The sequence below is a fragment of the Oxyura jamaicensis genome, chromosome 3 (genome assembly GCF_011077185.1).
Source record: "Oxyura jamaicensis isolate SHBP4307 breed ruddy duck chromosome 3, BPBGC_Ojam_1.0, whole genome shotgun sequence".
Lineage (NCBI taxonomy): Eukaryota > Metazoa > Chordata > Aves > Anseriformes > Anatidae > Oxyura > Oxyura jamaicensis.
Window position 1 is genome coordinate 103307034 of NC_048895.1, and position 27836 is coordinate 103334869.

At 47.5% G+C, this 27836-nt stretch overlaps 1 protein-coding gene across 2 annotated transcripts; it reads right to left on the reverse strand.

The window, feature by feature from the left end:
• Positions 1–11705: 11705 nt before the first annotated feature.
• Positions 11706–19891, reverse strand: ODC1 (ornithine decarboxylase 1). 2 transcript variants are annotated; one of them, XM_035320944.1, is made up of 11 exons: positions 19828–19891; positions 17515–17663; positions 17230–17403; positions 16889–17061; positions 16466–16600; positions 16219–16300; positions 15825–15908; positions 14405–14567; positions 14207–14319; positions 13718–13932; positions 11706–12187 (listed from the first exon to the last, which is right to left on the reverse strand). In XM_035320944.1, exons 2-11 carry the CDS (start codon positions 17614–17616, stop codon positions 12046–12048), a joined length of 1383 nt encoding a protein of 460 aa, XP_035176835.1. In that variant the 5' UTR covers positions 17617–17663; positions 19828–19891; the 3' UTR covers positions 11706–12045. The 2 variants fall into 2 exon arrangements, with proteins under 2 accessions (XP_035176835.1, XP_035176836.1); XM_035320945.1 differs by lacking the exon at positions 19828–19891 and adding an exon at positions 18553–18589.
• Between the last annotated feature and the right edge of the window lie 7945 nt (positions 19892–27836).

Genomic DNA, 27836 nt, shown 5'->3' on the forward strand with positions numbered 1-27836 from the left:
CCCAACATCTCCCCCAGCCCAACTCCTTCTGCCTTTCACAGGATCGCAGGAGCTGAGGTCACAAGGGGCATCTGAAGGCGTCTGATCACCCAGAGCAGGTTCTGGCTCCATGTGTTTTTTTGTTTTGTTTTGTTTTGTTTTGTGTTTTAGGCTGCTCCTTGCTTTTCCCACCACTTTCCCAGCCTTTAATCAGACCCGCTCCCGATGCTGGAGCTGGGCACCCACGGCCACGAGCTAACTTTGAACATCTCGGCTCTGCTGTGATGAGCCCCTCTGAGCCCGTGAGTTTAACTTGGCAAAAGTGGAATTTGGCACACACAAAAAATAAATACATAAAAACCCATCAACAGGTCCATTTTTACCTCGCTTTAATAAGCTGTGTAATTATTCTCTCACCATGGAGATATCTAGCACTCTGAAAGCTCTGGCTAATTACCACATCAATTCAGGCTCCTCTGTACGAATCGCAGGCCCTGTTAGGCTAATCCTAAATCATGTCATTGCCTCCCAAATGAAGTTAGTGCCCGCCTGGTTGCCGCTCAGCTCCAGCCGGGGTGGCAGAGGCGCGGGGATGCGCTCCTGTGGGGCCCCTGGTCTTTGCGGAGCCGCCCCCGCCGCGCTGTGCAGGGCACCCTCGTATTTAAAGGTTAGGAAGCAGCCATGGGCAGCCATGGCCATGGCAGGCTGACAATGCCAGGCAGGCTGGCATTCTGAGGCTGCGTGAGCCACCAGCCCCAAGGAGGAGGCGAGGAGCTGTCCCGGAGGCTTGGAAGGGGTAAGTCCACAGCCAGCATGGGGGTGTTTGAACAGACTGACAGCAGTCGGGCTCGCCCTGATGGAGAAGTGATTTATCCTAAATGAAGTCTTTGCTGGTTGGGCTGTAGCTGGAGGGAATAGTCTCTTGTCTGAAGGCGAGAAGCTCCCTCCTTGCTTCTGGGTGTTCAGTGAAGTGTGCCAGGCTGGCACCCCCTGGCCATCCTTTGCTGCCCCAAGCCCTCCCTGCCTGTGGGGTTACAGCTCGGGGCATACGGAGTCACAGAACCATCTAGATTGGAACAGACCTTCAAGATCACCAAGTCCAACCATCAACCCGACCTACCGAGTCCCGTCACTAAACCCGGCCCCTTAGTGCCACATCCATGCATCTCTTGAATGCCTCCAGGCATGGGGACCCCACCACCTCCCTGCACAGCCCCTCCCAGTGCTTCACCACCCTCTCCATGAAAAATTCTTCCTAATGTCCGAGCTAAACCTCCCCTGCTCTTTTGTTTCACAGTGCAAAGGAAAAACAAAAAACAAAAAACACAAAACCAGCCCCTGTGGGGGTGCAGATTCAGCCTCCTCGTTTGCACCCACGCTGCCTTCCCTGGCAGGGAGATCCACAGGTTTCTTCTGGGCCTTACAGCACCTGCCATGCATCCTGTGGCTTGTTTGCACAGGAGCAAAGTGCAACCTGCCGCCTGGCCCAGAGCAGGCAGGTGGCAGCTGGCATCTCCTGGCTGAGCTCTGTCACCTCGGCAGGACGCCGTGCTGACTTTGGGAACTTCTCTCCGCAGGATGCCTTCCTCCCGCCTGACCCTGCTCAGCCATGAGCCAGGTTGCTGCCAAACCCTCAGGGTTTCCTCCTTCTCTGAATTCCTTTTTTCAATACTTCCTTGGACCCCTTTTGGGGTAAATCACTGATTCCACATCTGAGCGGCTGCTGCTGGCAGCAGGCGCAGCGCTGGCAGCTCGCTCCTTGGGGAAAGGTGAGCGCAACGCAGCTGCATTAATCTGCCGTTCATAACCAGAAACAAAACACAAACACTGCACACTCTTTCCTTGGAGAAAATAAAATAAACTCGGCTAATTCAGATGTTAGTGTTGCGCAGCCATGGTTATTCCTGTGCTGCTTGCTGCCCTTCTGAATTATTGATATGTGCCATCAAACAGGTCTGGTGCCTGCTGGGGGACATGGGGAAGGAGATTTCAGAGCCACCCCTCCCTGAGATGCAGGTGATACCAGCTGCCTAGCAGTCACACTGCCACGAGCCCAGTGTTCCCCCACGACCTGAGCAGGTCACCCACTCCCCTGCCAAAATCCCATTATCACTTGGGACTGAAGGGTGACAGGCTGCACCAGTGAAAGCTGCAGGACTGATGGGAAAAAAATAAAGAAATAATAAAAAAAAAAAAAATGTGTTTTTGTAAATGATTTCCTCGGAGTGAGATGCCTTCCCGTGTTGCCTGCAAGGGAGCTGCTGCCCACTCTGTGCCTCTGCACGGCCCCTCCTGCGCCCCCCGCCTGGTACCCGGGTGATGCTCTCCAGGCAGCACAGGCTGGGGCGGCCTCAGTTGCTATGGCAACACCCAAAAAGGATCAAAGGGTATTCTTTCTTTTCCACTCCAAGTAAAGCAACTTGCTTGCAGAAAAACCTTACTGTCCATTTCGGATGACTTTGTAGCCCCCCGCCTCCACCTTTGGGAAGTCACAGCGCCTGCGCCCTGCAGGTGTGAGCAGTGGGGACCAAATCCTGCTGCAATGCATGTGAGAAGCCAGCTTAGGTGGGGTGGCAGCTGTCCCTGCAGTATGTCCAGGAGCCCTGGTGATGGCAGAGAGGTCACCAACTGATGGCAATCCCCTTTCCATCCCAGCTGGATTTGCAAGACCCCTCACAGCTGAGCTTGCCATTAGGCAAGGGGTGGTGGTGACAGCCGTGCATCTTGCCAGGACAAAGATCTGCTCACGGTTTCCCTCGAGACCATGTGGCAAGTTCAGACATACCCAAAAGGCAGTAAGTGGTGCCAAGGCAGCAGGAGGTAAGCCGTAGCTGCAGCAGGTGGCACCGGGCCTTCCTCAGGACATCAAGCTCAAAGGCACGTAGAAGCAGGGGCAGGACAGCTGGGGTGGGAGTGAGCTGAGGCTGGACCAGCCTGGCCTATTTCTGCCTCTCAGAATAGTGATGTTTGACCAGGATGCCACCAGCATGGAAGCGAGAAGCCACGTTGCAAAAATTCATGATTTCTTTAACCAGACGTTCAGGTGGAAACGATTTCCCCCAGCTGTGGATGTCAGAGAGCCCATCTGAGCAGCAGTGCCAACCTGAAATGCCACAGGAAAGGTTTTACAGCAGCCCATTAAAAGGAACTGCTGCAAATTGCTAGGATCAGGTGGTATCCACCCGAGTGCACTAAAAGTGCAGGAAGATGAGAGTGTAACCTCTCATTTTTATCAGCCTTTGGCAAACACGATACCAGATTATTATATATTTTTCAAAATGACTCCAGGGACAGTCACAGAAACTCCAGAGCAGTAAGCTTGATGTGTGAACCAGAAATAAAAAATGGTAGAAACTACAGCAAAGTGCAGACATTGTAGATCCTGGGATAAATGTGATTTATTAGGGAAGAGACAAAATGGGCTTTTACAAATGAAGGTCTTGCCTCATGAATCTATTAGCAGTCTTTGCAGTGAGGCAGCGTTAAATGATCTGAAAAGGGATGGAGAGATGCAGTGAGACAAAGTTTTCCAATGATACAGAATTGTCTGGGATAACCGGAGCTGGTGGAAAGCTTGGTGCTTCTCAGTGCTGCTGACTGGACGGTGAAAACCCAAGTTACATTGCCTGTTATTAACTAGGAGAAAAAAAAAAATAGACCTAACTGTTCAGAAACAATAAAGAAGGCCAAATAAGCGAGATGTTGGAATCACTTTGAGTAGGTCTGGAAATATCAGCTGAATTCTCAGTCAGAGGACCATAGGGCACGCAGCCTGCCCTTGAACACCTCCAGGGATGGGGCATCCACAGCTTCTCTGGGCAGCCTGTGCCAGTGCCTCTGAGTGGAGAATTTCTTCCTTATATCTAATCTTAAAACCTAAGCTCTTGTAGTTTAAAGCCTTTCCCCCTTGTGCCCTATCACCACATTCCCTGACAGAGTCCCTCCCCAGCTTTCCTGTAGGCCCCCTGTAATCTATACCATACTTGGGCTTTTGGGGGAGCCTTTGGGTTTTGGATGTTACTAAATTGTGAACCGAGCACCACGCAGGGCTGCAATGGCCTCCAAAACTTCCTTCAGCTGCTGGGGCAGAGCCGGGGCTGCCGGGCCTGTCCCCGTGGCAGTGTCCTGGGCCCTGAGCGCCTCGCTCGACAACCCCAACCTCCGGGCCCTGGCAGCTGGTGCCCATGGCCGGTGTCGTGTCAGGCCCATGCCAAATAGCTTCACATCTGCTCCACGCTGGCAGGGAACATTTCAGTCAGCCCATCTGCCCCTTCCGATGGCACAGACCGGGGAATTTGTGCACCAGGCCGGGGCCTTTGGCCTGAGGGCGCTGAACGCATGTTGCTGGTGTGTGGGCTCGTTTCGCTTCAGCCTGGCACTGCCTTGGCTGCTCCCATCTCTCCCAAAGATAAACAAGCTGCCATTTCTCAGGACAAAACATCTCACTATGCACTAGCAATTTAACACTTTAAACTCTGGGTCAGAAATAGCAGGGCCAGGGAAGCTTTTTATCCCTTCCCACTTGCTGCTGGCACTTGCTGCCCAGGCACAGGAGCCCCAGCGTCAGGAGGCTCATGGTGGGTTTTGGGGGACACAGGGGTGTTTCTTCTGTGCCCCTGGGCATTTTTGGGGACGGTGCTGGGGAGCCAGGCTGGTGGAGATGTGCTTGGCCTTGCCGCAGTCCTTCAGGCATCACCCCCCAGACAGCAGTGGGGAAGCGCCCAGCCTCTCCCAGGGCACTTTTTGGGTACCAGCCCTCCTGGTGCTCCCTGCCTTCCTCCTCCCTCCCCACCAGCACCAAAGCTGGGGAGGTAAGGAGTCAGAGCAGGCCAGTGCAGCCGCTGGTAGCACCAAGTGCCCTCCCTGTGCCGGGGCAGCCCAGGAGCGGGTGAGAGCGGGGAGCCGAGGCAGGCAGTCCCACGAGCTGCTGCTGCCACCTAGCCCTCGCACCCACACCTGCTGCTGGCTTTCCCCTTCAAATTGCCGGTTTTCTGCAACTTTCCTCTTCTGAGCCACTAAGGAGAAAATAATTAAGATCTGATTTTTTTCCTTCTCCTCCTTTTCTGAGGTTGCTGCCTTGCGTGCTGCAGTACTTAGGGCCAGGACGTGGTCCTATTAAATGCTCATTAAGAGAAGCTCCCGTGGCTGTTAACTTGCAGCTGCTTTCTCTCCATGGGGGTTTGGCCTCCTCCATCACGCTATGGCTCTCCTGATCCCACACGGATCTCACCAAGGATGGGCTGCTTTTGCCAGCAGCCAAATAACTTCCCCCAGGACCATCAGGAAATGTAAGCATGGAGGAGAGGGATGAGCTAGTGACATGCCTGGATCCAGCTCTCCGTTACAAGCTAAACTTGTAAGCTTGAGTTTCCCTAGCTTAGATCCTAAAAGGGAATGTACTGAGGATGCTGCTCATCGGCTGCTTCCTAAATCTTCAAGTGCCTCTGGGCATCCCCCTTCCAGTTCTGTTTTGTGATGAACATACAGGATGTTCAACAGGCAAACCAGAGCAGGAGAAACCACTGCTTCCCCCATTCCCCATGGCTATGGGCTCAGATCTAGCCAGAGTTTTGGGGGCCATGCTTGCAGAGCTGCATCCTTCCACCCGGCACCTCGCCCTCATGAGCATCCTAAACCTGAGGCGGGGGACAGGTCTCTGCTTTTGAAGCCATTTGCTCCCTGCAGCATCTGTAGCCACCGTCTGACCCAGGAGGGAGTGGGAATGGTGCTCCCAAGTCTCACAGGTGGCAGATTCAGCTGGGGACAGGGGAAAGTCCCATGGAAAGTGCTTCAGGAGGGCTCATCTCCACCTTGTGAGGGTCAGGGCTCCTGGGTGGGGAACCTTCTTCAGCCTGGTGTCCTGATGGTGGGGGCTTCTCCTGCTGCCCAGCCTGACCACCGTGGTCCCAGCTTGTATCCTCTGTCTCTTGGTTAACATCAGCTGTCCCACAAGCTGCACTGAGGAAGATGGCATGAGTCAGTACTTACCCCAGCAAAAACCCCTGACAAAGAGCCTAAACCCCTGACAGAGAGCCTAAATTAAGCCTAGGAGCAATAGAGGCAAATTAAAACATCTCTGAAATAACTACTGGGAGAGCCAAGCCTTGGGCTGGACTCCCAGCAGAAAGCTGGAAAATGAGGGGATACTTGAGGTAACAGCCTTAAACAAATAAAAGAAGTCACCACTTCTGAAGTGTCCTGATATTAAAAGTCCCCAAACCCTCTGTTTCCCATTTCTGTTAGAAGATGGGGAATTTTGTGTGGGTTTGTGTTTTTCATTTTTAGCCATGCAATGGCCTAATGACTCCTTTGTATGCACGTTTTCCTTGTACTTTCTCATTTGTGTTTGTTCTCTCTAATGCTTCTTGTTCATGCTGCAGTCTTGCATTGGGTATGTGGAATTCGGCTGAAAGCTTTCCACTTTCCCCTGCCTCTGTCATACAAACTTTCTGATGCTTTTGGAGCCGAGCTCCATCTTGCGGGCTTTTGCTTGGCGAATTACTCAGCCCAGCCTTACCTCGGGGCAGATCTCCCAAATCTCAGGGAACCCCCCTGCTTTGCTCTCAGTCGGGTATCATCGCCCCGCGGGGGCACAAAACACCTGTGGCACGGGCACAGGAGCCCCAGCCAGCCCTGCTGGCTGTGTGAGGAATTTCCCTCCCCAGAGTCAGCAGGTCTCGGTGAAAAGTTGGGTTTTTCTTCTGCTTCTCACTTTGGTCAGATGCTCAAATGGTTTAATGTGGGTTTTAACTGGGAGGAAGAGTCATTGCTGAGAAACAGTTACGGGGATGGGACAGTGAAATGCTGCTGCTGAACTATAATTAACAGAGAGGAAGAGGAGGTTTTAAGCAGGATTTTATTTTTTATTTAGCCACATAATATATCTTTTTTTTCTTTTTGTCCTCAGAAAAGGCAGCAGCACCTGCATTACCTTACTGAAAACTGCATCCACGCTACTGTGGTAAAGCATTTACCCCGCTTGCTTTAATAGGGTCAGCATAGGGCCAATACCTTGTTAGCACTGCATGGCTACTTCCCAGACAGTGAGCTTGGGAGCCAAAGAGACAGGGGTGATGCTGCAGCCCACCAAGTGCCCATATCCAGCTCTGTTCCTGAAGCTGGCGACTGCATGGTAATTAAGTGATACCCTTGAGTGTGAATTGAGTGGTATAACCGGGAAGGGAAGCTTTTTGTTTTTATTTTCTTGTGGGAATGCTGTGGGCAAGGCTGGGAACAGCTCCCTGAAACGAGGGAAAGGAAGAGGGAGGGTTGGCTTCAATGCAGAGGACCACAAAGTCAGCAAAAAAACAGTAGCAAAACTTGCCCAAAAATAAGTCCCAGCCCCAAATGTGCTCTCTGTTCTTAGTGCATTTCCAATATAGCCAAATGTTGTGTTTTAAATAGCTAAGGATGAATTTATACTGAAGGCATTTGTGATGTGGGCACTTGTGGGTTAGCCCCAGCAGGCAGCTCAGCACCACCCAGCTTCTTGCTTGCTCTCCCCAGGTGCCACGGGGAGAGAATGGGAGAGGTTAAAGTGCAAGAACGCATGGGCTGAGACACAGACAGTTTACTGGGACAAGCAGAAGCTGCCTGTGCAAGCAAACAAACCAGGGAACCCGTTCGCTGCTTCCCCTCGGCAGACAGGTGTCAGCCACTGCCAGGAGAGCATGGCTCAGCACGTGGAAAGGCTTCTTGGGAAGACAAATGCCATCAACCCAAGCATCCTCCCCTTTCCTCCTTTACCCCAGTTCTGTTGCTGAGCATGACACCAAGTGGTGTGGGACACCCCTTTGGCCAGCCTGGGCCACCTGTCCTGGCCAAATGCCCCCCAGCTCCTGGTGCCCCCCCCCCCGGCACCTCACAGGGCAGCGCAAGGAGCAGAACGGCCCTGGGCAGTGTGAGCACTGCTCTGCCACAGCTCAACCACCCACGTGGTATCGGCGTTATGCTCATCCTAAACCCACAGCACAGCACCATGCAAGCCTCTATGAAGAAAATTAACTCTATCCCAGCCAAAACCATGACGGTACTGAAACCACAGCAGAGCCAACGAGACACCAACTGCCTTCAATACCAGGTGAGGAGGCATGGCCAAACCAGGGACACTTCTGTTAAGCAAACCACTCTTCTTCTGGCACCAGTCAGTGCTTATAAAAGAGAAAATTAATAATTATTATTATTGCAATGAATGTCCCTTTCCTTTTTGAGAGTCAAATGTATTAATTTACAATCTTCACACAATGCTTCTGAGTAATGATTTTATTTTAGTGGGGGGGAAGAGGGTTGGTTTTGATCTGGTAGGGAAGGTCTTTCCCTTTCCGTCTCACTACAAATCGATGCTGTGTTTAGCCGCAAAAGACCAGTTTAAACGGTAACACTCACTGGTGGGGAGGTCAGTGAGGTGCACAGCTCTGCCCCAGCCCCAGCTTTGCTCCTGGAGCCTGCAGGAGGAGCCGTGTGGTGCCTGCCCAGAGCAGCTCTGCAGGCCTAGGGTGACTTGCTGTCACCCACTGCTTCTCTGCAAGGCCCAGATTTGATGTGCAGCCCCCAAGTCAGCAGCTTAATTGTGAGTTAAGTGCTCATGCACAGCGTAAGGGAAATCTGCTCCACAGTACACTACCTGCTTGTCTCTTACAGTCCGCTCCCCATGCTTCAGTATTCTCCACCCTCACTGACACGCTCCCACCGTTGCTTTTGCAGCTGCCAGGATGGAGGATGCAGTTTTAGAGGATCAGTGTTCCTCAACTATTTTTTTCTTTTTTTATATGAAACCACTTTTGCACCAAAGGATGTTGGCTGACTCCAGGCTAGGCTTGTTGCAGACCTCAAGCAGCTTTACCACTCAAAGAATGGGGTGCTGGCAAGCCACGGCCTCATCTCAGGGGATGGCTTTTTGTTTCACTGAGGTATTGCCCCCTTCCTTCCAGGAGCGACCCCAAGTGACCAGACACCACCACTGGTGTTAACGAGAGCAGTGACCACCAGGAACATAAGGAGCAGGAAAGCTGCGTTGACCTTTCATACTTGTTGAACTGATTGTAATACACTTGCAGCTGACCTCAGGTCTTTTGGTATGCAGCTCCTCCTTCCCTCCTGCATCAGACAATTATACCTCCCTGGAGAAAGCTTAAGGTGTGCAGTTAGAACAAACGGATTTGATCAATGGATGCAGAAAAACAGAGCAAAGGCTTTGATGGCCCAGGACTTGGGGAAAGGAAAGCAAAATAAACCACAGCAGTTTGCTGCTGATTGTTACAGCTTTGCTGTATTCCATGGTGCTCCAGGTTGCTGTAATATACTTATTCCCAGTGTGGATGGTACACAGGTAATCCCCACAGTCAGTTCAGCCTGATTTAGCACGCAACAGATTGCTGTCACTTCAGTTATTTTAACGTCTATAAAAAAGTGAAAATGGAGCACTAAGATCCTATGGAAGTTGGGCTATGGCTGCTGAGATCAGAGGGGTACATATATGTACACTCAGTACCTGAGAGCCCAGAATATCTGCTCAACATAATCCGCATTAAAATGACAAACTTGTGTCCTGCTATGAACCACACCACTGTTAAAGATTTGTTACTCCTACAACTACTAGCAATGAGCTAGCAAAACCCATTGATTTTTACATAAAAGATGCACAAGAAAACTAACAGTTTTCTTAAACACTAGATATTCTCTTTACTTGTGACTTACAGAGCACCAGCTGAAGCTACGACATACCTGTTGTGGAAGGCAGAGAGCTGAGGCCAGCTACATCTCTTCTAGGGAACGTCACCAAGCTCATCAAAATGCTTAGCATGTTGTCACTGTTCCGGCCTCCAGCAGAGAGAAGCAGATGGAATTTTGAGACAAAAGACATTGAAATAGCTAAAACAACTAATCAAGTTAAGTGCAGACCAAGAAACTAATTGGCAGCCTCACAAATTCCTCTCAGGCAGCTTACTAATTAGCTTCCACACCCTATTGTGTTCAAACTACCTGCTGGGAACAGTCTCCACTGGCTGAGAGGGGAGGAAGCCAGATTGTGCTGGCTGCCCATCGGGGCAAGAGAATGGATGCTGGCACTGGCTGATAGTGCAGATGTTATCACCTAGGGTCTCACAACAGCCATACATCTGGCTCTTCCGTCCCCATTCCCACACAGACAGGCTTACCAACAGTTCCCTTAGACACCTGCAGACCTTCCAGTACTTTTACTATATATGTGCTGGTTTTTAATCCACAGTTCAAACACATCTCTTACAGAGCAAGATTTAGATGTGAAATCATTACAGTACTAACTTCCAGCTACCATTCATTACTTCTGCTTTCACACTAGGAATCAAATTTCTGTGAATCTGTAGAAGCTAAAACAAAAACCCTGGTTTAGTTGCAGGGAGTTTCTTTGGCATCATACACAGGCTGTCACTCTCCTGTATGTATGTACTGCAGTTTGCAGAAGGGTATTTCAGTAGCCAAACAGCTGGCTACTGTACATGTGGGAAGGCAAGTGCTGTTTCAGTCACAAGGTTGAAGCTAGGAGTGAAACAACTTCAAAAAAACAAAACATGGCTTCAGCTCAGCTGCTTCAAGAGAAACGGGAATGAATAACCATTGCTCCTGTTTACCCAGCTCATTCAGCTAGTGGAGAATTGAAGCTCTGCTCAAAGCACAGGATGAAGATTACACATCAGCTTTCACAGCTCCCTTTAAGAAAACAGCTTCTTATTTTTCATTTTCCTAGATCCCCTGTTTATCAGCAATGCAACCCCTCAGGTGACCTTTTAAATTTAAGTTAAAGTGTTAAGGATTTACATACTGATTTGGTTAACTTAAAGTTTTCTTTTACACTACAGGAGGCATTTGCTAAGGTAGGCCATCGGTTCAGGGCCTTGTGCCAACAGAACAGACCTGGGACCTGCAGAGCATGCTGAAAATATTTTACTTTTTTAGCCTAAGAAGCAGCAGTAAACTAGCATCAAGTAGGTATAAATCAGAATGCTCTATTCTAGTAAGCAGACATACCCTATAATGGCTCTTACTGTTTACTTCTTAGTTATCACATTTACTCTAAAAACTGAAGCTTAGGTATTTTCCACAACATTAAGTAAAAGCTTCTAATTGTATCCCAAGCATAAAGGATGTAGAGTCTCATTTCTTACCTAATTTATACTAAATCCCTGAACAAGGGTCACAAACACGAGTAAAATTGTACTGTAGTCAGTCACATAGTGGGAAAAGGTAAGAGGCTGAAACTATGTATTTTAATCCTTCCATATGTAACAAGAAACTTTCAATGGCAACCACGGAGCCTGTGCTGTATTCTCTCCCTACTATGTGTGATTTAGTCATTATGTCTGGCCAAAGCAGTTTATACCCATTGTAGACCAAAATGAATAAAACCTGTGTTTTACTTGCTATATGCTACTGTTAACCCCATGCTCAATAGCTAAAGTGTGATCCTATGGGAACTTGCTCGATACTATGCTGTTAGTCAAGCTTTTGAGGTCACATACAGGAAAAGAAACAAGTTAACTTCCCTACCCATTATGGGGTTTCTTCACCTCGGTAAGGGGGAAGCTTGGAGAGATGGTAGTTTCGTTATTCACAATTTCAGAGGCTACGGGCTCACAGCATGTGGTCTGCCTTAACATTCCTAGCGTGCTGGTTTAGAGCAACTCCCACTCTTCATGCATGTGGCAAGAGCCATCTAAGAGAAGTTTACTTCAGATTAACCAAACGTGGCCAGTTATTTCAATATACTTTATTTTAAAACAGGTCACAAAACACTAAGCTTAGCCCATTCTGCCATACACAAGCTACAAATACTTGTTTGACAGCTGAGGGTCAGTCTTTAGTAGCATACATGAAAAGTGAATAAAAATCCATATAAAACAATATTCAAATAGTTTCCATAGGAACACAGATAAATGTGACCCATCTCCTAGTCATTTTTGTTGCATTTATGCCAAACCTAAACTTTAAAAAAAAAAACACTTAAAAATTCTAGCAAGAATTAAGTTAATGGTCCCCCAAATGCCCTAAATTCAATGACTAAACTTGCAGTTAGTTACTAAATATTATCTATACATTAATACTAGCCGAAGCACAAGTCGCCGGATATTCGATTCCGCTTTCCCAGGCACAAGAGAGTGGCAGACTAGCAACGTCCTGCTCCTCCACTTCAGCTAGGAACCCTTGCTCCTTAATCTGCTGCATTAGTTGCCTGGAAAGAAAAAACAGCAGAAGTCAAAAGGATACTTCACTACACACATAAAGATAAAACATTTTGGTTACTAACAACTACACAACTTTGACTTTGTTATCTTACACTACATGCAAGGTGAAGTTGTGTTTACCATACAGCTGCCCATGTGGTATACATTCTTTCCTTTTACTTCAACCTATGTAAACATCCTGTTTTTTACACCTTTCAGTGAAAAGCCATGAATTTAGCTGTACACATATATATAAATATATAGCAAAAAGCTTTTGCCTGTGCTAAAGAGATCTGCAGCATAACCTCACTAATACACTCCCTACAATTAAGGGGCAGCTTATACTAGTATTCTTGTTTGGCAAAAAATGAAGTAAAATCTGAGGTCATACGGCGTAGAAAGAGGGCTGCAGCCTTGGACAACAGTTATGTTGGCTTATTCAAGGTCAATATGCCCCAAGCTCAAGTATTGCGTCTTAACAGACCCAGTGCTACAGTGAACAAGCCAATTACTCTTCTGCAGAGCCATCTGTAGTTCAACTAGACAAGTCTGAACTCTTACAGGAAGCCTAAAGATTTGTGCGACTTAGGGAATGCTCCAGTTGACTGAAGGTGTCATGAAAGGGGAAAAGAAGACAAAACTCTTGTTTATACAGAAGGCAAGGCTAACAGAACAATGGAGGAAACTTCCTCTTACTTTTATAGTCAGAACTCCCCCAGATTGAAGTTTTTTCATAAAGTCTGGGAAGAACCTGCTACCGAAGTTAATCATGCTTTTGGGCAACACTGCTGTCCAAATCTTTTCCATCACTTCAACAGGCAAACTTCAGTGCAGTGATAGGGACTTCCTCTTATGAAAAGATGCTTTTATAGAAGACTCATTCCATTAACTTGTCTCGCACCAAAGAACATCCAGGTTACTTTCAACTACTCCTTATAAAAAGTGCAAGTTCACAGTATGCTGGTACTCAGAGGTAATCCTGCTTTCCTCACTTACCTGAGCAGTAATTTCCTGTGGAGATCTAACACACTACATTAAGCAATGAGCCAGAGCCCAAACTAAGTCAACAAATAGCTCTGGAAAAGAACACACTGTGAAGCTGCACAGGTAAGAACTGGTTTTATATTCCCGTTCCTTATGGTCAGGATTTAGCAAGCTGTCAGTTTAGAAGACAGCATACCAGCAGAGTGGTGACTGACTGCTGGTCAGAAAAATAAGCTACAGAATCTGTAATCACTCTGTTGTACCAAAGACAAGCTAGAGACCCAAGTTAATGAAAAAACTCTTAGCATTATCCCTTCTAAAGGTCTTCTAGACAAAAGTACATCAGAAAAAAAATGTAACTGGTAGCACTGACTGTTCTACTGATGTAGCAAAAGCCTTCCAAGGCGTTGCCCTCCGCATCAAAATCAAGTTTTCCAAGGACTCCAGCCCCACAGCTGTGGCCCTGTTTAAGGAACAGCCAACTGACTCAAGCTATGGTTTCTGTACCAAAAGCACTAGATGGATGAAGTTATTACCACATTTAAGTTACTAACCATGCTGGTCTTGACATCACATAATGTATTGTTGGCCTCTGGAATCCATTGAAAGTAGAAGCTGCTGCAACAGTATAGGCACCCATGTTTTCAAACAGGATCCAGTCACCAACTTGCAGCTCTGGCATGTTAAAGCGCTCAACAATACGATCGAGGCCATCGCATGTTGGTCCCCATATGCTGCAGGAATAGCAGCTGTCATCTGGTTTAGGCCGCTAAAGGAAAGAGTATAATTAGTTTGACAGCCAAAACAGAGCTTCCAGAAGTAACATCATAATTGATACATGCACAGCATTCCATTTCTTCTAAGAGGAAGAGCTGTTTGCAGTTCCTTCTACACCCTTGGCTCTGCATTACGTCCACTTCATGCTTCAAAAGTTTATTGCCAAATTCTATCTACATGAAGGGAGCAGTAAACAGAAGCGACTCCAGTGAAGAGGATTTCCTGCAGCCAAGCTACAAGCATGAGATACTTCTGGATTACAGTACCTTTTGCAGAACTGGTTTAACATGTGCATGGTCATACAAGATGCAGTTGAACGACCCATAGACTCCATCGTTCACATAGTACATAAGCGTTTTGTCATTCACATCATCTTCATCTGGAAGAAGTAGAGCCACCGGTAAGAGTGCTTGAAAAGACACATACAGTTGGGCTAGAATAAGATTGAGTCTAAATTTACATACCATCAGAACCTGTTTGCTCCTTTAATACAATTTTTTTGGCAATGATATTGACTGCCAGTGTGAATGCTGATGCAACATAGTATCTTCCTGGCTCTGCAATAATTTTTATTCCAGAATCCAAAGGAAAGTATTTATCCAGTGCTGGGTTGATTACACTTGTGATCTAGGGAGTAAACAGTTGCACATATTACTGTTTCAGCAGCTACTCAGATACTGCTTTAAGTCTGGGATGAAGTCATTCTTTCTTGCTCAGGATAACCTGCTAGTCAAACATGGATTAAAATATGCAAGTAGCTAACTATACTGACCACCTTTGCTTTATTACATTTTTAAGTTTTAAGGAAACAAAATCAGACACTTGTAGCTTAAAAATTACACATGCACTGTTTGGTCACCTAAGTTTTAGTGAAGTCATCCCTCCTAGATTCACTAAACCAGCATTAGTGACCCACACCTCACTGTCCTTCAACTTAATTTCTAGTCCACTTCTGGTTCTGCTAATCATGCAATATTTTTACTGTATCCTAAAGAAGTTATCTCACAGGATTTTAAGACTATAGAAACCTTTGCTTTGTCACCACCTGTGAAATCATGTTGCCTTCATGAACACTGTTACTGCCAAGTTCTGAAGTTACCAGCGATGAAGCTGCCTCCAACTGCTGCACAACTGCATTATGCCACAGAGCCCCGTGAGAACACCATTTGCCCTTGATGCTGCACATTAGCCAATACTACACTAGGAGAAGCCAACTTGCATTAAGGGGCATAGCAAGTGAGGTGACATTAGCTCATGTTATTATATAGCCCAGAAAACTCACTTTGTGGAACCTATTTGCTCTCTCCTTGCATAAATCTGTAACATCGTTTAACACCACTTTAGACTGGCAGGCGTTCTGACAACACTGCTTTAAGTTTGTCCTATTAATATCAAGCCACCTTGTCTCTCCTAAAAATAGGAGTATTTGTGTGAAAGCAGACTACATAATCATAAACAGTATTTGGATATGCTTCTTGATCAAAACCGACCAGATACTGACCTGTTGGCTACAACAATGCTCATGCCACTCAGAACCATATGGGTTCAGGACTACCTTTTCATCCCAGCTGGAAGCTTAACCAATCTAGAATGTCTAAAGATCCTCACTGGCATAAACTTCTTTCAGGTCATTCTCAAATCCATAATTAGAGCTTGCTTTACAAGTTTGATACCTCTGCTTGTTCATGTAGTCATTCTGCTCTATCTGACGAGCTAATCTAATTTTCAGTTGCCAGATACATCCCCCTTTCTTCTAAAACTCAATTTCTGACCACACAAATTCTATTGTCATGAAAAACATAGCAGAAGAACAGTATTTTGTTTAGTGCAGAATGGTATTCAAAAGAGATCTCACAACCCAAGAAGTTCTTAGCAAAGCTTTACCTCTTCAAACTTGAGCTTGACATCTTCAGAGCCAGGGAATCCACCACCGATGTCAAGCAGATACATGTTGAAGCCAAGTTCAGCCTAAAATGAAATTAAGTAGGACAGTGTTAAGAACAGTTTATTTTTTCAGCTTAAAAATCAAATGTGAAGTCATTCTATTAAGATACAGCAACAGAACTAACTTATTGGGTTCATTAAGTCATTTGAGCTGCTGATTTTACTGCACCTGTAGATGAGTTTTTGCAGAGCTGTCAGTCAGCCAAGACCTCAAGAACTCCAGCATGAAATCAGTTACTTAACAGGCTTTTAACCCTCTAACAGTTTTTAGAATTGATTCAGTTCTGCCAAAACTGTTGAGTAGTAGTTCCAGATGAAGTAGAATTAGACTTACTCCCATATCGAACACACAGCGGGCATCAGAAATGGCTTGAACAAACGTCTCTGGGTCTGTACATCCACTACCAACATGGAAACTATAAAGAGAGAAAAGTATTAGTTGCTCTTTTATAAGTTAATCAATAAGTTTATACAAAACTCACATCACAACATGCAAAGGCATCTCTACTGTCAGGTAGATGAAAGGAATCACTTAAAGGAATCCTATTCAATAGGACCGCATTTTGCGGTTATCAACACACCTAACACCAACAATGGCAAGGTCCAGTTCTCTTGCACGCTCCAGAAGAAGCCTGCTCGTCTTAAGCGTAGCTCCAAATTTGACACTCAGACGACAAACTGCTTTGGAGTCATCAGTTGTGATGCGCAAGACTAATCTAGAAACAGGAAAAAAAACCAAATGTTTAAGTTCTAGTATACAATACATAATTGTCAGGAACTTATAACTTTAGAATAAGGCCAGGTTTAAACACACAAGCTTTCCTATCTGTCTCCTGCTAGTGTCAGTATGCTCTACAGACTTACAGACATCAGCAGCTGAAAGTAGGCTATTTTTTCACAATTTTACATCACTTTTTAACTAAACAAGTTGTTGATAACAGCAGATGTTTAACTAACCTAAAAATTCAATCTATAATTATAAAACAGCTATACAATAAACTTACTTGGCTTTTGGATGGGCCCTTGCAACTTTCATTAGTTCTACTTCACTATCAAATGTCATCATCTGTACACCACTGCTAGCAGCATGTTTGATCTGAGATATCTGTTTGCAGGGATTTGCATATATTATTCGCTCCGGAGGTACACCGATGCTCTGTACCAGCTGTATTTCCGTCTGAAGAAAGAACAGATTACACTCATGAAGGGTAGTCTTTATTTCTAGATGAATAAGCAAATTAATCAATAAAACTAAAGTGACAGCGCTTGTTTATGCTTTACTGGATACAAACCCACCCCAAACCACATACCACTATCACAGACCAGAACGCAGCCCAGATCTTACCTTACTGGCACAATCAAATCCTGCACCAAGAGCAGCAAGAGTCTTCACTACAGCTTTGCTGTCATTACATTTGACGGCATAGAAGGGGGTTACTCGAGGAAGGGCTTTATGCCACCGCATGTGCTTCTTTACAATATCCCCGAGGTCAGCAACATAGAAGGCATCTTTATCATCCTAGAGCAAATACACATCTCAAAGTTACAACCAATGGATAACAGGATAAGCTTGGAGGTCAGCATTTGAGGACAGCACCACGAAATGCAGTCATTTTCCTATCATACTTACAGAAGATGACACTTCATTTATTTTTTGGTCAAGGATATCCTTGGCAGTAAAGCCTTCATCAAGGAAGGCGAATTCAAATTCTTCATTGCTGAAGTTATTCATGATTTCTGAGTTTTTGGGTTTACGCAGAAGGACTTGGGTACAAATTGCTGATACAGGAAAAAAAAAAACAAAAAAACACAAAAATAATGCATTAATTCATTAAAGTCTTACTGTTCACATTCAAGATTTTAAATCCATAGTCACTATATGATCACTACTTAGTGGTCATATAGTTGACAATTATGATTTCTATAGAGATCACTAACAGCAATAAATAGATAACATCAGATTTAATAAGAACCAAAGGGACACTCCACAAAAGAGCCTTCTTAGATGGAAGTTATCCTCTATTCATAGTCTGTATGATGTTCTGAACCCTATTAAAAAATCCAACGCTATTGAATATTGTTAGTCAGTCCCTGGAAGTTTTCAGCATATTTTCCTTGACCTCCACACCATAGTTACTGCTCATGTTATGGCTAGTGCCTATGTCAACATGCTCAGCACTTTTCTAATATCTCTTAAGCACTACAGTAGCTGACCAGTTTTTGAGGAAAGGGTTTACTTCTTATTGAAGACAGAATTAGAGCATATTACTGACCTCTGAGCAGTAACAAGTCTCACTAGGTCAATGCAAACTGAGTATCTGGACTCTCACTACAGTTCTGACTGCACCTAACGTTGCCTTGAAGTTGCTCTGTAGTGCTTAGAGCTCCCCTGTTCTATCCACAACCTCCAAGCTACGTTAAAAGAAAACTTCAGCTGTCAGGAGTGGCAGATACACACGAGAACATTAGTTCCTAATTGTGGTGTGCAGGCATACATAAAGCCTTGACAGCAATTCCAAGTAACACTTTACAACAGGATTTTACAGCAGGCTGTAGTAAATCCATATGGTTAACAAACCAAGCAGCAAATTTCCCCCAAAACCCAGAACTAAAAAGCAAAAGCACATTCCTCTGCTATCCAAAGCCTACCAAGTCCACGGCAAGTTACCTGGGTCACTTTTCCTGGGCAGTCCAAATATAGTTCGGCAGCCTGCTCAAACTGTTAACTCAAGCAGTGTGTGTGCTGCTTTGTAAAGAGCTCAGCGGCGCAAGGCTGCCAATGAGTCATAGGAAGATATGGTTTCATGTAACTGTGTCCAGCCCTCTGCCTTCTCTCAGCACTTTTTCTATGTAATCTAGTCATACAGATTAGGATTGAGGATTATGTCAGCTGTAAACTATTCAGTAATCTTGAGTTACATCACTGCTTGCCCTCTTTTGAAAAAGGGCATTTATTACACACAGAAGATAACCTAAGCTACATTGTATAGATTTTTTTGATTAACAAGGTTCAAAGTCCAGTAGAATAATTCATTTCATACAGTGTGTACACTAAAATCCATTATACTTCAACCACATAATGACTTGAGCAAGAGATTATAAAATTTCATCCCAGCCTTCAGAAACATATGGCACCTGAACTGCCCCTGCCAAGGACTACTTCTCAAGGACAGTTTCCTTTTTATTTTTCCTTTATTATTTCTCACTTACCAGGCAAACCACATCTGAGATTCTAACTAGATTAAGCTCCAACCCTAATGAAATGAAACCTCACAATCCTCATCCTCCCCCCGCTCTCATTCGCATGCAGCGTTAATTCTCCCAGAAGCTGGATTAAAGTCAGCCCTTAAGGTTCTTCCGAAGAAGCTTTCAGAAACCTGCAAGTTAAACGCTTCTCGGGAAGCTGCTCAGGCACTTGTTCTTACAGGGAGGCTGCATCTTGTCGCGGGGTGATTTCAACAAGACGCTGCAGCTTTGCTGAAAGCAGCCCGGGGAGGTCTGGCTGGGGATTTTAATAAATTACATTTTTAATGATGGCGTTCACATCCCCCTCCCTACATGGAGCAGCGCACAAACCACATTTCCTATCACAGCCCAAAGCAGGCTGTACGTTTACAGGGGTGCAGGTTCCCGCTAGCTCCCCATCTCCCCCTTGCTGCACAGTTACACTGTAATTACACCCAGCACCGCCAGCCGATCCAGAGCAGAGCCTCCCAGCGCCCATTTCTCCCCGGATTGTTCTCAAAGCCCCTGAGACTACCCTAAAGGACGGCGACACGGTCGCTCCAGAACATTCCCGTCCCCTCCGCGCCACCGGGCACGGCAGAGAGGGGCCGGCGGGGCCGCCCCACAGCCCCCCATATGGCCGCTCCGTCCCTCCCCACAGCCCCTACTCGCGCCCCAACCCAGCCCTCAGGACCCTCCGGCAGCCACGCGGCCTCACCTCAGGAAGGCCTCGGGCCGGGGCCTGGCTCCCCGGCGGGCCTGCTGCGGGGCAGGAGGAGCGGCGGGAGGCGGAGGCGGAGGTGCGGCGGCGGCGCGGCCGCGTCTGACAAAGCGGTGCCGGTGGCGGGGCGCCCCTATTTATAGGCCCGGCAGCGTTGCTATGGCAACGCACCAGCTCAAACCAGCCCCGAGCGGCTGCGGCCGGGCCAGCGCCGCGAACGGCCGCTATTGTGACGTCGGCGGCGCGGAGCACGCGCCGGACGGGACACGCCCCCCGGTCGCTCTAAGCCACGCCCACTGTCAGACCACGCCCCTTCATTTAAGCCACGCCCCCCGGCCCCTGAGGTGTGCTGAGCGCGTCGGGGCTCTGCCCTGACGGGGAGCCAGCGGCCGCCCGCTGTGCGTGTGTCTGTGTGTGTGTTTCCCCATTTTTTTCCTTCTTTTCTCTTAGTTTCCAAATAAAAGATGGTGTTTGAGTGCGCCAGCAGCGGTATGTTGTCCCTGCCATTGCACAAGCAGTTATATATCACCCCTTTTAATGCACAGTTCCTGCTATACATTGCCCCTGCCATACAAAAACAGTCACAAGAGGAAGCGATTCCTCCCCAGAATACATCCTGGGCATCTTCCGCCACACGTTTTCCAAGCATGCAGCTTCTTTGTGCTGCAAACACTTTAATATGTGCTTTTAGCAACAAACTAAAATAGCCCCTCATCAAGGCAAGGTTACAGAGCATATAGCTCCTCGCAGCGGGGAGGAGAACGGAGGCCAAGTGGCCAAAAACCTCGTGAAGTTACGGGAAACCCTCACCACATAGCTCAGTGAGGTTTCCTAATTCTGTTTCCCAATTTGCCTTCGCCGGGGGAAGCAGCCCCCGTGTACCACAGCGAGCCGTCCGCAGGCACGCGCCGTGAGGTGAAGCGCCCAGCTCTGACGTCCCCGCAGCTGGGGCAGCTCCAGTCCTTCATGTGTTTGGATCTGAGATCAAAAAGAAACTGAAAAAGGCCAGTGCTCTCAGGCACATCCTGAAATAGACCCGATACTGCAAGGTGTCGGCCTCTGCATGAGCTCAGCCCTCACCACTGAGGCAGACTGTAAGGTTGTTCGCTGTTTAATACAAGGGTTCTATATCTGTTCTGTAGGCAACACGTAATGGTAAAACAGGCTTAGACAGAGCCATCTCGCCTTGCTGTCATTGAAGACAATGTCAAAATTCCCCAGGAGCCGGTGAGCTCTTAGCTTGAAAAACAGAGGTCAGCCTGCTCCATGGGGTCGGGGAGAGCAAAGCCCCCGTGTGCATCCCACGCACTGCCAGGGTCGCGCGGAGAGGAGGACACTGCTTGGGAGCAGAAGGCAGCAGGGATTTAGGCTTAAAATATGTCACTGTTTGCAGAGATGAGTACACAGCAGTATCGATCACATCTCTGAAGCCTCAGATCTTCAGGTGCTGTGCAAACACGCAGACTGCTCCAGCTCACCTGCAGTCCCCGTGGGAGGAGGCAGGGGACAAGCCCCGGAGCTGGCAGAGCCCGGCCCTGCGGGGTGCTGTGTGTGCACGCGGTGCCTACCAGTGTTTGCTCACAAAGGCTTGGCTTTTGGTTAATGTGTGTCTGAACACAGAGCTCTGAGCACACACTTTGTGCGTTGTGGTACAAATAGGGATGACGGGGAGTCATCGTTAGTGTCTCAGTTTTCACCACAGCCTTCTCCTCCTCTGGCTTTCGCTGTCTTCAGGTAGGCAGGTGACAGGACATCTTCTTCCTTACAGTAATGCAAAACAGAAGAAGCTTATCAGAAGTCTACGGCTTCCCTGGGTTCATGACATTAGACCCGAGTGATAATCTACACGAGGAGGAATCCATAACGTGGAGGCCAGAAGTTAATAGACTGGATAATGCATCAAATCTGTCAGACCCTGTGGAAGAAAAGAGAGACAAGGGCAAAATTTGGAAGATTGTAAATTCTGGATGTGTTAAACATGAGAAATGTTCGTTCTTGTCTGTGATAATGCTAGATGTATACATGTAGCCAGTGGTTTTACAGACTAAATGAGATCTTCCAAAGGCTTCCATGTCAGGGAAAGGGAGTAATGCAGTATTTGGAGCAGACATTTCACTTCTGGAAAGGATTTCATGCAACAGAAATATTGTGAGACTACACATTGAATGCTAAATGAATTTTAAGAGACAGTGTGCTGGCTGCTTACTTTTAATTCATCTTCTGGGAGATGGAAGTGTTGCAGTTTCACCTACGCAATACCCACAGAGCCATTTTACACCGATTCCAATGTCATCAGCTGCAAACAGCTGTGAAGCAACACGTCACAGCTGAAAGCCCCACGCTTCGGATTATGATTGCACTTTATCTCAGGATTGTTTTAATTTAGGGAAGAGCAATTTAAGAGGTGGATAGCTGAAGGGTAACTACGAAGATGGTGCAAAATTCTTCTCGGTATTGCCAGGCAGTGTAGTGAGGTGCAATGGCTATAAATTGTGACATTGGAAAATCAGGTTGGACTTCAGGAGAAACTTCTCCTGGAGGGTAGAGCAGTTCTGAGAGAGGTACTTAGAGGGGTGGGATGTCCATACCTGGAGATTAAACCAAGTATGGTTTGATCCATTAAAGGTCTTAGTAGAGGAGTGCCTGCATGCCAGGGCCAGGGCCAGGAGGGCTCGGAGGGATGGCGTGATGGAAGGTGCCTGTTGCACAGCCCAGCAGCCCTGCTCCTGGCTCTCCTTCAGACAGAGGTGGTGAGCAGGACAGATGGATGCCCTCACAGCCTGGGGACAGACAGCGTGGTTCTTGGGGCCTGTGCTAGGGGGGAAGGAAGAGCAGAGAGCTCTGTTTGGGAGCGGGGTGCACCCATCTGTCCTCGGGCAACTTGTGCAATAAGGGCCTGAGAGCCTGTATTCCTAATTCTCTTGCAAAAGTACCAAGCAGAAGGACCAAGAGAGCAAATCTGGTGCTTCATGAAGCACATTTGGTGGTGCCAATGAAGTCCTATATCCACTGCAGATGGCAACAGGTTGTGGCTGAGCTGGACATAACCTCCAGCTCCTCTCCCAGGTTAAAGGAATCTGACAAACTCAGCTTTGGGAGAGTCAAACCTCAGACCTGAACTTGGTTCTCTGCTCAGTCCTTTCATTAGCAAGATGGATGTAACTACTGGCAGCAGCTTCAGGGCGTGAGAATAGGAATTTGTCTCAATGCGATGCCCGGAGGCATACAGAGGTCTTTTCATTTCACAAACACCCTCTGTCCTGCAGCTGTCCCATGCGCAGGACCTGCCTGAAGTCAAAGGGAGCTCTGTGCACAAAGCGTTAGAGCAAAAGGAAGGATCAGGCCCTCAGAGGTATATTTTCATCATAATGTTTGAAGATTTACGTGTATAACTACGCAACTCAGGGTGAGACTGTGCCTCTAAGGCAAAACACATGAGCTCATATAAAGAATTTATCATTATAATAACAATTTGCATTTCTATAGAACCTTTGATCTTAGGATCTCAAAGTGCTTAACAAACACAAATTAATTAATCCTCACAACTCTCCTGCAAGGTAGACATGTATTATGGAGAGACGCTAGCAGCTAGCTTTCCATTATAAGTCTCATTTTAACTACCTCCTAACTTTGCCAAAACTAAACCAATACACACAAAAATTTCACAAGCATGATCTTGTCCTTGGGTAGGATCTTTTTAGAAATTCTGGGGCAAATAGGATAAGATAGTTTAAGATAAGTAGGTTAAATGGGGAGACCAGGAATATATCCCTGAATGAACTAATGCACATGCTCCAGTAGTCCAGAGGGGAAGGAAATGCAGAATTTGGGGTAGACACTTGCTTCTCCACAACTTGCCAGCACGGAGATTCCAAGGTGGTAAATGGTTATTCATCATCCATGACACCAGTTATTAAATCAGTGAGCCAGAGGAGTGCAGGAGGTGACCTGCTTTTCCAAACAGAAGGGTCCTTCTCCAGGAGCTGCGTTTAGTCCTGGCTCCAAAGAGGAAATCGCTGAGAGCCACACATTACCTCCTCCATGCAGCTCCTTTTTAAAATGGGGCCACCTTGGGAAGAGGCCAGCTGAGCAGCGTCTCGGGTGGAAGATCACCTTCAAGGAGAGGCTGCCAGAGAAAACCAGAGCCTGGCAGTACTCCCGCGTGAGGGATGGAGAGCGAGAACAAATTCTTCTGCAAGAAAAATCCCTGTCAAAAAAAAAAAAAAACAACACAATAGAATAGAAAAGAAAACCAGCCCAGGAAAAACCACCTCTGACTACTCAGAGCTACCCAGACCTGGGGCCCGGGTGTGGAGGAGCGAGCAGGAGTTTTTTCCTGTTCCCGTCCTCCTGCCATAGGTGGGCAAGGTGTAGGTGGGCAGCGGGGCAGAGGCTTGTCCGCTGGCCGCACGGCAGGGCTAGAAGTCTGTTCCTGCAGGTCTATGCCAATAGCAAATTGCTGCCACTCCCAGGAGGAAGGAGGAGGACAAGGGATTATGACTCAGGTGTCTTTAGGGTGGTACAGCCTCCAGGGACTCTTAGCGAGCTGGTGGAGCCCGTGCCCGGGGCTCAGCCCCGATCAGCACACAACCCCCGCAGAAGAAACGGGTGCACGGCACAGGCTGTGCCTACTGCGAGTCAGCCTTGCTCTGCTTATCAGCTGCGAGCTCTCGGGCAGCCTCTGGACTCTAGGAGGTGACTCAGAGCCTGCTGTAAGGGACGAGGGACAGGGTGATGATGAGCAGGGACAGCAGGCACCCATGTACCGGTGATGCATCACTGAGCTTTGTCCCACCACACGCCGCTGCCTGGCTAGGCAGCGCTGGGTTTGGGTCACTCGCTTAAAACCACGCTTAAAACAAAATAAAGCCAAGTCTGAAAATGACTCACAGAGGTTTTGTAATATCGCTGTTAATGAGCTGATTGTTGGAGCGGTTTTCAGGGGTGGTTGGGATAGGCAGCAGATAGCGTGTGCAGCGCGGGAAGTGTTATTCGCCTTGGGTACAGAGTCACCTGAGGGATCCAGCGGGAACCAATGGGTAAAGAGAGGGGATTTCATCCAAAACAGAGGGCCAGGGGATTCTGCTCCCAGCACAGAGTTCTTTAGATATAGACGGCAGGAAAAATCCCATTTATGAAGGCCATCAGAGCAAAACTACTTAAGAAGGAGAGGGGGAGGTGGAAAGCAAGTGTTGACCACCTTTCCCAGGGCACAGACAGACCCGAAATGTGATCTGCAACAATACTGGGAGCTGGTCCACCCCCAGACAAGGTCCTGGGACCTTCTGTGGAGGTGATGGGCAGCCGCTCCTGTCTCCTCATCACCCCACCGAGTGCCACCTCCCGGAGCAGCCCCAGGCCAAGGTTTTCCCAGGGGCACCCCGCACCAGCACCGCTGCCCTGTCACGGCTGGAAGGTTGTGCAAATGAACCGGTGCGTATCGAAACGAGCTCTGCGCGGTGTCGAGGCATTAATTATTTATGTCTCAGGACGACAATGGGTTGGTGGTGTTGGCTTTGCAGTGATACGCCAGCATGCGGCTGCGATCGTGCTGTGCCGTTAGCCAAGCCCTGATGTGTTTTCTCCTGCTAATCATAATCGGGTGACCTTGCCTGTATGTGGGCAGGTGACATCTGCCCCTTGTTCTCCTTGGACCCGTAGCTTTGCAGCAGGTACGACATGTGGCCCATTGTAATCAGGGTTGTTGCAGCGCTGTTATCACGGGAGAGCAGAAGCACTCTGCAAGACCAAAGTATTTTTCAGGCATCTGAGGAATGAAGACCTTGATTCCTATGCTCTTGCCTGCGTCAGATTGTATCTTACTCCAGCTGGTTACAACAGGATGAGAAGATAATCAGTAAGAGCGCCACTATTGGGTCTTACTGAACTTGAAACACATCCTTCCACAGACACTTAACATTTCGCATGCATGGGTTCTTTCATACAAAAGTAGACCAAAAAAAAATCCACAATAAAAATCAAACATGAGGATTTTTCTCTACTAACACTTGCGGTCAGTACAGGGATACTCTGCAAATTCTGCTTACCTCTGAAAGGGACCTACACAAACCGCAGTGGTCTTCTCTGCAGACTGTTCTCTCAGCAAGTGCTTGGAATACAGCCCCAACTTTAGGATGAAACAGCGGGAGAAATGCTTCAAGCTTTGGTCCTTGAGTACCAACCTACTGAAGCAAGTAGCAGAAGAGGATTACTCAGTGTAAGCAGCTTTGCTTGCCCTGTTAAACCACACCAGCAGTTATCTACTTGCTGTTATTTCCCCGAGTCCTTCCACGTGTGACAGTGACACACTTCAGGTTGATTTCTGTGCTATGACAAAGCCTGGGATTTATCTTCGGTTACTCCTTCAGCCCCTGAGCCTGGTGGCTGCAGGGCACACCTACCTTCTCTGGAGATATCCGGCCGCCTACCTGGGCAGCCTGCTCTAGGCTTTGGCAGAGGGGTTGGACCCATGGTCTCTGGAGGTCCCTTCCAACCCCTACAGTTCTGTGATTCTGTGGAATGGGATACCGAGGTCTCAGACATTTCTCAGCCTGAGGGAGAAGAGCCCAAATCTCCTGCGAGTACTCTTATCACTAGGTAGCGGTGTCCTCGGGGAAAGCATTTTTCTTTCCCTGCTGAAGCCAAGAGCTGCAGGACCAGAAAGTGGGCCTGGGAGCCTGGCTGCTGCTCACAGCTAGACCAGGCAGCTGGAAGGGGAAGGAAGCGAGTTACACAACCTGCCCCCTTGAACATGTGATGCCTTTTACATTCATTAATCGTTAGAATAAAAGCAGTTTCAGGAGCAGGCATTATAGGATCATAGGATAATTCAAATTGGAAGTGCCCTCAGGAGCTGACCTAGTCCAACATCCTGCTCCAGCCAGGGTCAGCTATGGGGTCAGACCGTTCTGCTGGGTGCTTAGGTTTCCCTGTCCCCAAGCCGTGAGATGAAAGCCCTAATCACAAGGCTAGAGAGAAGCCTTTGCCATTCTCCCTTTCCCTGCTCTCGTGCCTGGTTGCACCGCTGTGGTGGCTGCACACCGGCAGGGAGCTCAGCCCCACGACACCACTCTCACATTCCCCTTTCTCAAAAGGGCAGGAGGAAAAACTACAACAAAAAATGAAGCTCATAGGTTGAGGCAGGGAGATCACTCACCAATTACCATCATAAGCAAAACGTAAGGGAGACTAATATAATGTAAGATAGGGCATTTCAGTGGATCGGAAGCCAGTCAGAGTGCATTAATGCTAAGCAGATTCAGTGTCCACTCTTCAGGTGGGCAGCGAGACTCCTTGGTCTGTTTTACACATGCCTACATGGGCATTTGTATTAACATTAAATTTAGAATAATTGTATCTGGAATTAGATGGATAGTTCCATTATTTTCTCTATTTTAAGCACCACGTTCCTTAAGCATCTCCTACCCAGCAGTCACACTATTTAGAAGATACCTGTGATAACATTTCCCAGGAGAACTGCCGTGTAATGCACCTCCAGGAGGGAACGTCATACCAGAAGTACCCAGGGAAGGCCATCACATCGGGTTGGTCCAGGCTGTGAATGAATCACTGGCAACGATACTGCCACCATGAAAGAGAAAGGGCGATTAGGGAAACACAGGTGGTGTTGGCATTATTTTCACAAGGACCAGGAAGACCAGGTTTTCCAGCCGTAAAACATGGTTTGGGTATTTGGGAAAACAGGGCTGTAGAGTGCACTTAAAACACTCATGTTTCTGTGATTTATCTACTATGCCATCATGCACCGGCAGGCTAAAATTGTGCTGCCACAAACCAAGCACTAAGTCTTGTCTATGCACAGAGCCACACTAGTGCCACTGGTAACGGTAGAAACCCGGTGTCATCATCCTGGAGGGACACCCCCGTGGGAGTCACAAGGAGGATGCGTCCCTTGCAAAGGATAATGATGCTGACTTTTTAAAAGAGCTTCTGACATTTACAGGTTAAAAAAAAAAAAAAAAAAAAAAAAAAAAAAAAAAAAAAAA